Source organism: Balearica regulorum, chromosome 4 (genome assembly GCF_011004875.1).
Source record: "Balearica regulorum gibbericeps isolate bBalReg1 chromosome 4, bBalReg1.pri, whole genome shotgun sequence".
NCBI classification, from domain to species: Eukaryota; Metazoa; Chordata; class Aves; order Gruiformes; family Gruidae; genus Balearica; species Balearica regulorum.
In genome coordinates, this window is record NC_046187.1 from 69428508 (window position 1) to 69442746 (window position 14239).

General features: G+C 37.5%; 1 protein-coding gene across 4 annotated transcripts in view; it reads left to right on the forward strand.

The window, feature by feature from the left end:
* KIAA0232 (KIAA0232 ortholog) overlaps positions 1–14239 on the forward strand; it is a 71080-nt gene that overhangs the window by 29513 nt on the left and 27328 nt on the right. For all 4 annotated transcript variants that reach the window (XM_075752544.1, XM_075752543.1, XM_075752546.1 and 1 more), the window contains one exon: positions 3940–4077. In XM_075752544.1, the coding sequence (XP_075608659.1) occupies positions 3940–4077 (138 nt within the window). The remainder of the gene's footprint in view (positions 1–3939; positions 4078–14239) is intronic.

The window sequence follows — 14239 nt, forward strand, 5'->3', positions numbered from 1 at the left end:
AAAAACCTGTGGGTGATTTTTTTTTCACCGTTCTTGGAGATAACTCTTAATCTGTTAACTGAGAATTATAAGCAGGAAAAATTGTTCACATACATTAGTCAATCTTGCAGGACTCTGCTTGTGTACCTTAACAATTTTGGGAATTCTTTTTCACATTAGATGATCTTGTTTGGGTTACTTATTTTGATGGTATTCTTTGAGTTGGATTCTTAAAGGGAGAAATTATGACATTGAGTGCTTCTTATTTTTTGTATAAACTTTTTACTGGAACTTGCTTGTTGAAGCAGCATGTTTTTGGCTGGCCAGCAGTAACTTTTACGAGAGCAAGAAATGCCAGGCTGGTAATGTGCTTGAATAGCAACTGGTCTGTGCCGAAATGAAAATGTTCAAAAAAGGGGAGTTCTTCAAAATTCTCTGATTCAGATTTTTTTTAAGTCAATATTTTCTTCTCCCCTCTAAGAGAATGGAAATTCTTGCTGTAAAGTCTCATAATATATAATTTGAAATAGAAATGTCAACCACATAGATAATTATGGCTGTTCAATACATTATCTGGAAACTTGTTATACTTCATGTTTGTTCATCATTTTAGTGTGTATCTAATTCAACCTGTAGTGCATTTACGTAGGGAGAGTCTTAGGTAACAGTTTCCCTGAACTTACTTTCAGAAAATTTTATTTAAAAAAAAAAAAAACCAACAAAAAAACAAACCAAAAAAACAAACCCAAAAAACCCAACATGTTTTTCTGCTGATTTAGTTTCCCCATTTGGGGAGTTTGTTGATCAGGTTATTAAATCTGATTACTTTCCTGTGTATTCTGCTGATAAGGCAAAATTTAAGCCTGTTTACTTACCTGAATAGCAGCTGGGACCTTGAGTCATGTAGTGTTTCCGCATCAGTGAACTTGACTCCAGCTTTTATGAAATATGGGTACTTCCTGCAAGATTGTTAAAGTATGTTTTAACATTGATTTTCTGTTTATGTAGACTATGAGCTTCAAAACAATTTTCTTTCAGTCTTGTTACAAGGTGTCAATGTTTGTTGTGTTACTGATAGTAGATATTTCTCTATTATCTTTATAACGAATGAAAGTAAGAAGAATCAGGACTAAACTTGCTTTTCTTTTGCTTCTCCAATTTGTTGGTAGTGTGCAGAGAAGCAGTGGAATTGCTGCTTTGTGTAGTTGAGCAGGAGAAACAATTCAGAAATCTCTTTCCAAAATTTGTACCTGTATATTAATTCAGGATTGAATTGAGCACTCCAAATACTGGACTTCTTGAGGCAACATTAGCGTAAAGAATACAGGTACTTCACCAACATTTCTTTAGCCACATTTATGGTTCTTAAATTATTCTCATCATGAAACTGTACTTTCAGTATCTTTACAATTAAAAATCTCTAATATGAAAGTGTTTAGTAACATACTAGGTAGGTACAGTAGGACTCTGAAGAATAGATGTTTAAATAGCAGTTTAAATATTCAACCTTGAATTTTTGCAATATCCTGATGGCCTTGGCTCCCTGTCAATATTTATTTAATATTGGGTGGTTATCCTGTAAAATTTAAGTAATGGTAGTGTTTTAAAAATTAGAACTCTGCAAGCCAAATTTCAGTTTTTCTTCTGTGTGTATGCACACTTTTTAAATCTGTAAGTTTGGGGTGACATTGCTTTTAGGAAACGTTAAGTGACCACTGAACAGAACTGTGAAAATTCAAAGTTACGGTAGAGCTCTTGCATTAAAACAAGTATTATCATGTGATTTCTAGTGCTGTTAGGAAGCAAAGGTAAATGAAGGCATCTAGCAGCTGAAGAGAACAGAAGTCCTTATTGCCTCTTTCCATGTGAAGTAACTCATTTACTTGCCTTCATGCATACAGAATGTTTTGTTGAACTGCTTTTTTTCCTGTTTGTCACGGACTGAATATTTTCCAGTCCAAGGAGTAAACGTACTAATGGGCTGCTGACCACTGGAGACTTCAAAATTCTTCAAAACTGAAAAGTGTCAAAGTTTGTAGATAAGCGTCAAATAGCTTTCAAGTTATGTGTGTAGAGTCCTGAATGCAATGCTTTATACATTTCTGTAAGCATGAACGTTCTTGTTACCTCTGCTAGCAGACCGCTAGTGTACATGGTTAGCAAAGCTACTCTTGCAGAGGTTAGCTTTCATGTACCAGTACAAAGCAAAGCTTTGTTGGCATAGATAAAACAGAGTACTTTACCAAAATGCTATATATTAATGTTTTCCTAGTGTAGATGTTGCTTTAATCAACTTTCCACCTAAAAGCTGAATAAATGAAGTTAAACCAGTGCACATTTGCTGGTGTGCCTGGATTTTAATTTTGAGTAAAGTATTGCAAGTGGGTATGTATTTTTTCGTTTGTAATTGTGCCCATGTGTGGATGAGCAGGACAGGCTTTGGAGGCTGGTGGGGGTAGGTGGGTCTCATCAGTTTGTATACTTTCATGTGAATATTGGGAAAAGTGAGTGCTCTACAGCCTCCTCATTGTGTATGATGAAATATGTGAATTACAACTTTGGAAAAGAATTACCAATTTGTTTAAAAAAAAAATAATAATGGAGCATTGATGTGCGTAATCTATTGAAACTATTTTCGGAAAAATTCTACTATTTTGTAAGAACCTGTTAGTCTGTCTAATATCAAACAGTAGCCTGTTCAAATTTCTTATTTTAAATGAATCGCTGGCATCTTGCACAAGTATAAAGGAAAACAGAGTGACTCGTAGCTTTTTGTTCTTTCAGAACTAAATCCATTTCTCCAGTTTTGGTGATCTAATAAGACTTTAAGAAATAAATTCAACAAATTGCTCTACTCCTTCCTGAAGGACTTGGCCATGTAAAATCATGAACGATAGCCATTTCCGTGGCTGCTTCTGAAGGTGATTGGTCCCTCTCCACCTTCTTTTTTTTCCCCATCTTATTGTTTGATTGCACAGACAAAGCTAGTTTCACTGACGACTTGTTTCTACTTCATTTTGAAGCCACAGGGAATTGGGAGTTGTTTTAAAAGAGGGTAGGCCTTAGCCTGGATTTCATTAGGAGCAGTAACAGACCTGTTGAAAACATTGAAACAGGTATGTTGAAAAGCATCAAGTGTTTGTGGATCTTTCTGAAGATGATGATTTAGACCAGCTTACAGTAAAAGATGTTGAAGATGATTTCCCTGGTAGCCAAAATATTTCTTTGAGATTATCATGGGAAATCATGTGTGTATATATGTGAAAGCGCAGCAAAGAATAAGCAAGTCTGAAAAAATTTTGTAAATGTTGAAAAGTGATATAAAACTGATGCTACATATCTTCAGATGATTACATATACAATAGCATTTTTATTTGATTTTGTTGTTCCTAATTAAATGTTCTTACATGTATGGGAATCCCCCTACCCAGTGCTTAATTTTCTTCTAAAATTAGTTGAGGTTCATTTTAAGATAAGCACTGCTATCTCTAATTCATAATGATCATTGTGAGACTGGGTTGAAGGCTTTGGGATCTACCATTGCATTTCTTCTTTTGGTTTGTTTAGCTTTCTCTTAAGTTTGATCCTAACTCTGAACTGCTTGCTTTTTCATCCTTATTATTTCAGAGATCAGTGAAACTCTCTAACATATTTTGTGTAAATTACAGTAAGACATTCAACCATAAGTTGGCCATAAAATGATCTTTGTGGATATGCCTTGCAATGGGAAGTGAAGTGTGAGTAGCCTCCATATCGTGTGAAAAATAGATGAGCTTTTCTGAATAGTAAGTGCAAGTTTTCTGAAATCAAACTATTCTTTAATTTGGCAAAAAGTAGTTTTTAGTAGATAGGATGAGGTGGGTTTTGTTTTGGACTGTATGTTATCTGTAGTCCTGTTCTGCTATAGTACTGAGATATTAATGTATTTTAAATAATGTAATTTATTTATTTTGATTTTAGGAGAATGACATCTTCCTGGGCTGGGAAAAGGGAGCTTACAAGAAATGGGGAAAGAGTAAGAAAAAGTGTTCCGATCTAACACTAGAGGAAATGAAAAAACAGGCTGCTGTCCAGTGTCTTCGCTCTGCTTCTGATGAAGTAAGTTTGGACTATTTAATAGATTCTTAAGACTTTATGCCTTTCTTTGTGTTGTGCTTGTGATGCTTATCTTTTAATTTGTGGCTTCTTAAAATGCAAGTTCCCCAAGAGCTCTCTGAGAGGTCTTTATTTTTCTGTAGGAAATTATGAAATCTGTGCATGGCAGCAGGATTTCACAAAAAATTCTGTACTATATAGTGTCATGCTTTCCTTTCTGTAAGCCCTTACCTATTCTTGTCAGGGACAGTTGCAATGCACCAGTTTGTGTTGAAATTACCACAAAGCTTTGCATAAAGATATTTCTTAAAATTCTAAATTTACTTTGTGTTGTGTGTGAGCAGCAAGTAATGGAATATTTGGGCAGAAAGCCATCTTGCTTTGTGCATGCTGTATGTGTAATCCAGAATTGCTAAATAAAATGCAATGTATAGTAGTGTGGTGGGTTGACCCTGGCTGAGGGCCAGGTGCCCACCAGAGCCGCTCTATCACTCCCCTCTTTCATTAGACAGGGGAGAAAAGGTACAATGAAAAAAAAACTTACGGGTCGAGATAAGGACAGGGAGAGATCATTCTCTAATTATCATCACGAGCAAAACAGACCGAACTTAGAGAGGGAATTCATCTTATTTATTACTAAGCAAAACAGAGTAGAGGAATGAGAAATAAAACCAAATCTTAAAAACACCTCCCCCCACCCCTCCCATCTTCCCGGGCTCAACTTCACTCCCGGCTTCAACCTCCACCCCCCCCAGCGGCACAGGGGGACGGGGAGTGGGGGTTACGGTCAGTTCATCACGCGGTGTTTCTGCCGCTTCTTCATCCTCAGGGGGAGGACTCATCGTTCCCCCGCTCCAGCGTGGGGTCCCTCTCATGGGAGACAGTCCTTCACGGCCTTCTCCAACGTGAGTCTCCTCCACGGGGTGCAGACCTTCGGGAGCAAACTGCTCCAGCGTGGGTCCCCCACAGGGTCACAAGTCCTGCCAGCAAACCTGCTCTGGCGTGGGCTCCTCTCTCCACGGATCCACAGGTCCTGCCAGGAGCTTGCTCCAGCGCGGGCTTCCCACGGGGTCACAGCCTCCTTCAGGTGCCTCCACCTGCTCCGGCGTGGGGTCCTCCACGGGCTGCAGGTGGAATCGCTACACCCCCTCATCCTCCCTCCATGGGCTGCAGGGGGACAGCCTGCTTCACCATGGTCTTCACCACGGGCTGCAGGGGGATCTCTGCTCCGGCGCCTGGAGCACCTCCTCCCCCTCCTTCTGCACTGACCTTGGTGTCTGCAGATGTTCTTACATCTTCTCACTCCTCTCTCTGGCTGCAAAAAGCTCTCTCTAACTGTTTTTGTCTTAAATATGTTATCACAGAGGCGCTGATTGGCTTGGCCTTGGCCAGCAGCGGGTCCGTCTTGGAGCCGGCTGGCATTGGCTCTGTCAGACACAGGGGAAGCTTCTAGCAGCTTCTCACAGCAGCCACCCCTGTAGCCCCCCCGCTACCAAAACCTTGCCACGCAAAACCAACACAAGTAGTAAATGTTCACTTTCCTGATTACATCAGGTGGAAGTGGCGTTGAAGTGCACTGCCTGGAGAAGGTGAGGAGAGGTGAAGGCAACAGGTTGAAGCAAGATACTAGAGGTAGCAGATACCATGTAGCTCAATGGAAAAGTGGAGAAAGGGAGAGACCATCGAAGGAAACATTTAAATTAAAGAAAAAATAATCTGTAGTACAGGTCAATGAAAGCTCTCCAATGAGATTTTTCAGACAGCAGAAATGAGAAAGTCTATATTTTAGTTTACAGAACTACAAATACTCTGATCTGTCACTACTGTAGGAAGAAACTCTACCCCGCCTATGCAGCCTGGTCATGTTATTGCTCCATACAGCTTCCTAGTCACAGGTTGTGCTTATGCAAGCATTTGTGTGGTTGTGTGGAGAGCTGGATTGGGAAAGTGAATCAGTTTCCTGAGACTTAACCTGGTTGGGGTGGAGGAAGAGTTAACCCAGAGAGATTTCCTGGTCAGATTTGTAGCAGAGAGACTTGTGCCAGCAAGAGTGGGGAAGTTATGTGGCCAAGAATAATGCAGGAAGTCAAGTTGATTTGTGTGGTTATTCCCACCACCACCTTCAGCAGCGTTGCCATCATATACTGGCTTACTGTGAAGCTACTTGAGCATTTGTTTAGTTACTAAAGTGCTAATTGACTAATTGAGAGTTTTCTGAACTCCCATTTTCCCATTACTTATTATCCTAATAAAGTGATGCAAAATATAAATTTGTTGGTAATTTGCTCTGCTCTCATAGTTACAGAATATTGAGGTCAGCACTCTGATTACCATAAAAGTTAATTTAAATATGAAACAAATATGAAGAAATAATTGCAGGAAGTAATGTCTTTCTTGAGGATATGACTATCTTTGTATACTAATTTTATGAACAACAAAAAGTAGTAGTCTCATACGTAGACCACAGGAATACTGGTGATCGATTTTTAGCTTTAGAAATGACTCTCTTGATGCACCTTCACATAGCTGAAAATCAAGGAGCATCACTTAGAGCTAAATTTATATCATACAGAGAAATCCAGCTGAGAAGAAAAAGGAAGGAGGTAAATTTATTAATAATCCCTGGTCTGCTTCCATTTGAAAGTTCATATAATCAAAAACAGAAGAAGGGAAGAAACCCTTCAACTAGAGTTTTGAAAGAATAAAAAGATGTGTGATCTGAAAGGTTGAACAAGTAATTTCATCCAACAAGTAAGAAGTAGCTTCCTCCTTTTACTCCTGCCACCTGGTCAGATTTTTATTGCTCAACATTAATCTATAATCTACTATAATCTGATCTGTTATTTTAGGGCTATTTTGACTTCTGTTGCATGCTCAGGCAATTACATTTGCACATTTGTTGTCTTTAACAAAGTTGTAGGTCATAATTTTTTAATATATTTTCAAACACAGAGTGGAACCTTTAAACTTGAAAAAAAAAAAGTTCTTTACCTACAGAACAGCTTTAACTCGTGTATTGCATAAGAGAAATATAGATTATTTTTTTTTTTTTTAAATTTTATTTTTTTATCCTGGAGTTGGGGGAAAGATCATCCTGCTTTGATGCTAGGGATATTTAAAGTAACTTGTGAGGTATCTTTTCTTTCTGCTTTTCAAACACATTTCCTATGTTGGCTGGTTTCTGTACTTTACGTTTGTGTGCTAATCTGATGGGAATAATCAGTAGGTTTTGGACTGCCAAACATAATGTTACAATACTATTTCTGCTGAGGCATTCAAGCTGCTCCATGCAATTTTCGTGATTTCATCTCTACAAAAAGATAAAAATACTTAGTTAAATGTAGCCAAAATTGATGATTAGTGACATGGTTAGAATGCTTACCCTGTGTGTGTCTGTAGAGAGAGTATACGTACACACGTGTGTGTGTGTGTGTACACACACAAACAATAAGAAAACCCCCAAATATAGAAATAATTAAATGAAGATTTTAAGATTCTGCAGCCCGATCTACTTCGGGGGATAAATGTGCAGAGGAGAAAAGTGCATTGAGAGTTAATAACTTTTCTAACTCTTATAGGAAATGACAGAGATCCAGGTACCATAATTTTGATGCATATATTTAATTAATTAAACCAGTAATGTGTTGAGAAATTGCAGTCAGTGTGCCTCTTTCCCCCTACCAGTAATCAAAGGCCCTAAAATTGGGTGATCACTTCAAAAAGATGCTTGATGGGGAGAGGAAGTCATCAAATAGATTAGATGAAAATTGACTTGATAACAGTAAACACTGTTTTGTCAGTCTTTCATTTAATGGTTGAAATAAATATTTTGAAATCTTGTCTCTTGTGGATTTTCATTTACATGGTATTCATTCTCAGGGAGTACTTTGGAGCTACTTTGGTAGCTTAGTTTTGTTTGAATTCTGGGTTTCGTCTCATTAAAAAGAGTAATGCTGTAAAACACTAGTCTGAGAGAGAAACCCAATACTGTAGTTACAGTTTTATGGTGCAGAAAACAAACATTTGATTTCAAAAAGCCTACAGTTCAGTGTTTACTTCTAAAACATTTCCTAAGTTACGGAGCATGGCAAGTCAGGGAAGCTGCAATCTTTTGACTGCTCTGCATCACTGTGTCTTGTAGTGGCAAAGCATGTTGTGGGCTAAGCGCTTTTGTGATAGGAGCCCTGATTTTGACAGATACTATCTGGTATATGTATGAATGCAAATTATTAATGTGTGTATGTTCCGAGGACAGTGGATTTTGTGTGCCAAGCATTTTGGTGTCTCAAGTTGTTTATATTTGTATTAATCTTTGGTTGCGGATGCTCTTGATGCAGTCAGAAGCAGAGACAGTCTAAGTACGTTGCAACTTGCCAGAAAAAGAAGACAGAACGATGGTGAGAACTTTTAAGACAAGTACTTTAATGCAGTAATCAATTGCCATTCTTACTGCAGTTCTAAAGTTTATTTTTTCCAAAACACTCAAATGGCGTATAAATAGCAGTTCAAAGACGTGCTGAAGAATTGTTCAAATTTTAAAAAGCTTGTTAATATTGACCTTGAATAGAGACTTCATCTTAATTCTTATCCTGCTGAATTGTAGACGAAATTTGAAAATGTTGGTTTGCAATTAACTAGCAAAGTAAGGGTACCCATTCTAATGAAATGTTGGGTAAAAAACCCCAACTGTTTAGGACTGGGGAGTATTTATGTAAAACTCCTTTGAGGAAAATAAGAAATTTTATCCTGAAATTACTGCCTCAAATTTTAAGTAAAACCAGCTGTTTCTGTCAGCATTAAATGACTGGGGGTTTTTTTTGTAGTGGTTTTATTGTTGTTTTTTTAATTCTGGTCTGGTACACCTAAAATGAAGATGGTCAGTTTGTTCATGTGTAGTTTCTGAGATGCCTTTTTTTCCCCCTAATTCTGAAAGTTTGTAAATTATTTTGGATTTGAATAATGAAACTTGTCAGTAACAAGACAGAAAGCAGTATTTGTGAGACTCAGAAGTTTAGTAAGAAAAAAATTAAGAGTTTAGAAATTTCACCTGTGTTGTATTTTTGCAAGGTGGATACTGTCTGAGCAAGGCTGGAATTAGAGGTTATTTGTTGAGACTGATACGTGTAAGACTCTTCAGTAGGTATGTTTCCTACTAATAATATTGCAGTTACTCATGTTGCCTGTCCATTGGTCATAAATCCAAGCTTAATTACCTTTCAATGACTAGTTTTCTGCTAAAGATTTCACTGCTCAATAGAGCAAACAGGTTTTCAGCTATGTTACTGCAGTTCCTGTGTAATATAGTTCATTCACCGAACACTTGTAATATTACATGGAAATTCCACCCCAAGATGGTGCTAGAGTTTCAGTTAAAGCTACTACTGTGTCTTTCTTCTGCTGAACTGTATGAGGACATGCTAAGAACGAGTAAAGGAGACTACTTCATACGTATCTTACTTTCTGCACGGATGAAACCAGATCTCCCAATTTCCCTCTCTGCCTGTGGTGACCACTTCATGTAAGCTGTTCCACAGGACGTACTCAGACATTGCTAGTGTCTAACGCTGCTGATTTCTCAAGGCATGTCCTAATGGGCTTCAGGCAGTGCGGTCCACTTCTGAACTAACCAGGCTCTCAAAATCTGCTAACTGCCACATGAAACAGTGTACATCATGTTCAAGTAAGAATATGCTTGGTTGATATATTCCATAATGAATTTTGAAAGAGCATTTCTCTAATACATTTGACAAAAGCAAACAGTGCCTTCCATCCTGCTGTTCTGAGGTTACTGCTTGGAGCTAAAACTGAAACGTAACTGGTGAAACATCATAAGAGTAATTTCTTTGAGATGTAGTCAGGTGCGGGCATGCCATTATTTGAGGCATTGGCCTCACTTGCTTTGAATTGTGAAAGGGAAATATGACCTTTCTGATAATCTGTATTATCATATAGGAGCCCTTACAGGAACAAGTGTGGCTCCAGTGAACAGCGTTAAAAATTTGAAATGGTAATCTTTTATTCTTGAATGTACCTTGCTTTCAGCACAAATTTAAGATATGTCTAAAATAAGATTCTATTGACAGTTTCTTTGCATTTGCCATCTTTCTTGCTGTAAGTGCAGAACTGTCAAACTTTCCATGCAGATACTACAGTTCTGCGCATACACTTTATTTGAAGAAATAAACTCCTAATCAGGCCAAATTAATCAATTGGTTATGATTCCATGTCTGAGCATATCTATATTGATGGGTTACTCTGGCCAACTACTGTAGTCTCCAAAGGTGACGATACCTGTGTGCCAGTTAGTCCGAGGCACTGTTGTGTAATCTGTCTTGCACTTGGCAATAGTGATGCGTGAGAACTGTGACAAAAGGACTCGTGGAGCCTGTAGCACAGAGACAAGGTTTCTTTTCTTCTTAGGTAGGGTGTAAGATTACCTAAATTGTTTAGAATTTGTTTTAATCACTGATTTATTTCTGCTGTTCTCTGCTTCTTTGATGTGTGCCAGTATTAGGTAATACACTCTGGCCACTACGCTGGCGTACCAGGGAATCAGCTGGTAAGCATTAGATGGCTTGTTAAGCGATTTAACTTATGCGTCTTCATATAACTAGTAGTGACATGAACAAGAGATGTGTAAAGAAAGTGCCCAATATTCTTTTGGCTTTTTTTAAAAAGAAGTGAAAAACGTTTGTCAAAAAGCTCTGTAAGGATAGAGTAACAAAGTGCTAGGATGAACACTGTTAATGTAAAGATAAAGGACAGCACAAGAATGAAGCAAGTTGTATAAAAGCCATCTTAACAAATCAGAAAGATGAAATCCTGAAGTTGCTGTTGAAAAGTCTAAATTTATTAAACAAAAAAAAAAGAAATTAAGGTTCCAAAACAACCGTAATGCTTCTTGAAGCATATATCCTGACTAGCTCAGCAGTAAGCATTTCTGTGTGCCTGAGGATGATAGTTCAGAATTTTTTTCCAGGAAATGCCGAAACACTTCACAAAACCAGTGAATATTCTCTTTCTTCTGGGTTGTATCCATTTGGCCTTCTGGAAAGGGATTTACTAGCTGTTTCTAGAACACACAGCATTATTTAGGAAAGGATTTTTAAAATTATCAGGACCTAAGAAGAATTTTAGGCAAGATGTATGTTTTGGAAAATAAAATCAAGCTAGGACTGATGTCACTCAGGTGCTTTTGTGAGAAGGCACCGAAGGTGTTTACTATTTCCAACCAATCATTGTTTTTCTATGATAATTTAATTTGTATCGGTTTAAGAGAATTTGTATTAGCTCTGTATTATCAAATCCATTGGCTTCAAAAGTTTTCCTTCTTTCTCCATTCATATATTAAGCAAGCTATGTGGTATTGAATTTGGCAAACTATATTAGCCTGTGTTTTATAACTTCAGATACCATATAGAAAATTGAACTGAATTTGTCTTGCCAAGGTAGCCTTCACAGAATAAAATAATTACAATAAATTGATTCCTTTTTCTTTATGACTTTGGCATTTAAAAAGATAGTCATAGTACCCATGTCTGATTTTTCAGGTTACTGAAGCAGCTACCTTGAATATAATACTAACTTTAATGGAAGTTGACAAAAATTTTAATTTTTTTTTTTGTATTAGTTTTCTTGATATAGAAAAAATATATCTCGAACTGGAGAAGTTCTTTGTGGGAGCTTATACACAGAAGTTGCTTCATAGCTTTTTTTGGGGCATTTGTTTCTCAGTTTACATTAAGCCAGCAAAAGTAAATTAATGCTTATCTTGTATTTCTTGTATTTAAGCATCTCCCATAGTATAGATCATTTTGTCTTGGAGGCTGGAAGTAGGTGTTTGGTATGATTGAGAGTTATTTTGCCTTACGTGTGCTTCCAGTGATAATGGGAGCAAAATGAAGCAAGGCAAGTCTCTCGCCAGCAGCTTTTCTGGTAAGTCTGGGACAGAAAGTTAGTTTGTGTGTGCATGTCTCGGAGGGAGAGGGTGGCACAATCTTTCAGATACACAACCATTGCCATGAAAATTCCAGAGAGGTCGGTTACAGAGCTCTCCTGAATAACGCCTTGTGGTTCGCATGTTTGTTTATAAGTGATGAATAATAATCAAGAATAATAGTTTCCAGAGAGGAATTACCCTTTCTTGGGGGGATAACTTTTATCTCAATGTAGCCTGCTATGGGAGGGAGCTACAAGAATTAAGTTTTAAATAACAGAAGTCAGATTAACTGCTCTAGTAACCTACATTTAGAGATAGCATGTTCATTTTAAGTTAGTGTGAGCTGGTAGTATTTATCTAGAATTAGTAAATACATGCTATTATCTCCTTCTCTCTTAGAATGTGCGATGTGAAGTAGTGAATTACAGGTCTGAAATCTGAGCCTGATCCTAGATATGTTATTTACATTTCCTAATGCTGTTTTAGTACAGCAGACATGACTAAGAGAGTTGCAAGACAGTATTTTTATCTCCTTGTTGGAGAGCTATTGCTCTTGTATTGCTTGAGATTGGATTTTTGTGATACTACGTCAGTTTGTCTGCTTGGAAATTGTTATTCTAAGGTCACATATCTATTGAAGATTACTTGAATCAAGTATTGATGAGCACCAAAAGAGAAGTTAATAAATAGAATTTGTTTTTCTGACTGGTCCAGTGTCTTTGTTGTAAATCATTATGTATTCAAGTGAAAAGATAAAGATTTAATTGTGTTCTCACTACTGAAGGGTCAAAAGGTGTTGTACAAATGCATACTCTAAATGTTTCTGAGTGTGATCCACCTGGATCACAGTGATACTGGAGGAAAATCCCATAATGCAAACTGGAACGTTGTTTTAGTCCTTTGAACTCTACTTGGATTAAACACCCCAGGGAGGCTGCTGTTTTGGTGGATGGATTTATTTATTTATTGATTGAATGATTGATTGATGATCTTGAGGTTAGGGATTTTTTTTTATTGTCCTTCTTCTTGTCTCTCTCTCGAGCACCTCTTTTGAGAGTACTTGTAACCAGATGAATTATACTGTGTGACAATGTTAGGAAATGAAAACCTAGACTTTTTCTATATTTTGTAGGTTGATGAGAGCTAGATAATGGGGGTGTGGTCACAATGAATCACATTTTGTGCCTTATTCAGTTCATGTGGCTTAACAGCTGATTCATATAGAACAGCTCCCTAATCCTGCACCTGGTGACAGTCTATGTGTCAAGAAAACAGAGTACCATCTCTGTCAGGAGAGTCCTATGACCTGTTAAAAGAATGATTTGAAACTATTAATATATTGATTTACTTTAATTTCTAGATTGTTTGAACTTGCATTTGGTGAAAGGAGCATCTGTATTCTGTTTGGACTAGATTTAGACTATCTTAAGAGGTCCCTTCCAACCTAAACAATTCTGTCATTCTGAGAAAGTGAAATGAGGATTTGTTTTAAAAGTATAGGCTAGAAAGCTCTCAAAAACCTAAAAGCAAATGAGTGATTATTTGAATTGTTATGCTTTTGTCTTTTCAAAAAGCTTGAAGAGGAACAAGGAACTTTCCTCATACTTCACAGGCCTGAAGTAACAAGCCGTATTTAGTCAGTATTTACAGCACACAGTTCAAAGCTTCTGGAGGAAGCTATTAACTTATGTTAGGCTAGAAGCAGAAAAAAGAAAACCCCCAAACCAAAACACCCCCCCCACCTCCCAAACCACTCTTCCCTTTGAGTTTTGTAATTTCACGGAATTTTTCCATTTCTATGTATATATTTATGGCACATCAGCTGTGGAAAGCTCATTCTAAATACTGGCTGTCAGAACTTTCCTTTCCTTTTTTTGTCCAGAAATTTTGGCTATTGGATACGTGCTGATCTGCAGAACGAAGTATACATTTGCATGGCATTTTTTGGATGGAAGTATGGGAGCCGTAACTAGCGTTCATTACAGGGTGACGGGAAGGGGTGAAAGCTCAGCAAAACTGAAACCTATGCTGTCCTCAGTTCCATAGAATAACAACGTGAAAAAATAACGGTGCGTGAACACTCATGATCAAATTCAGGAAAAACTTGTTACATCTCCTGGATTGTGGTTGCACAGTACTTGTTTGCAACGTTCAGAAGTGACCTACTAGCAGAGATGAATGTCAACAAGAATTCAAGTGATTCGTCAAGAGTCCGAGAGGAGCTAA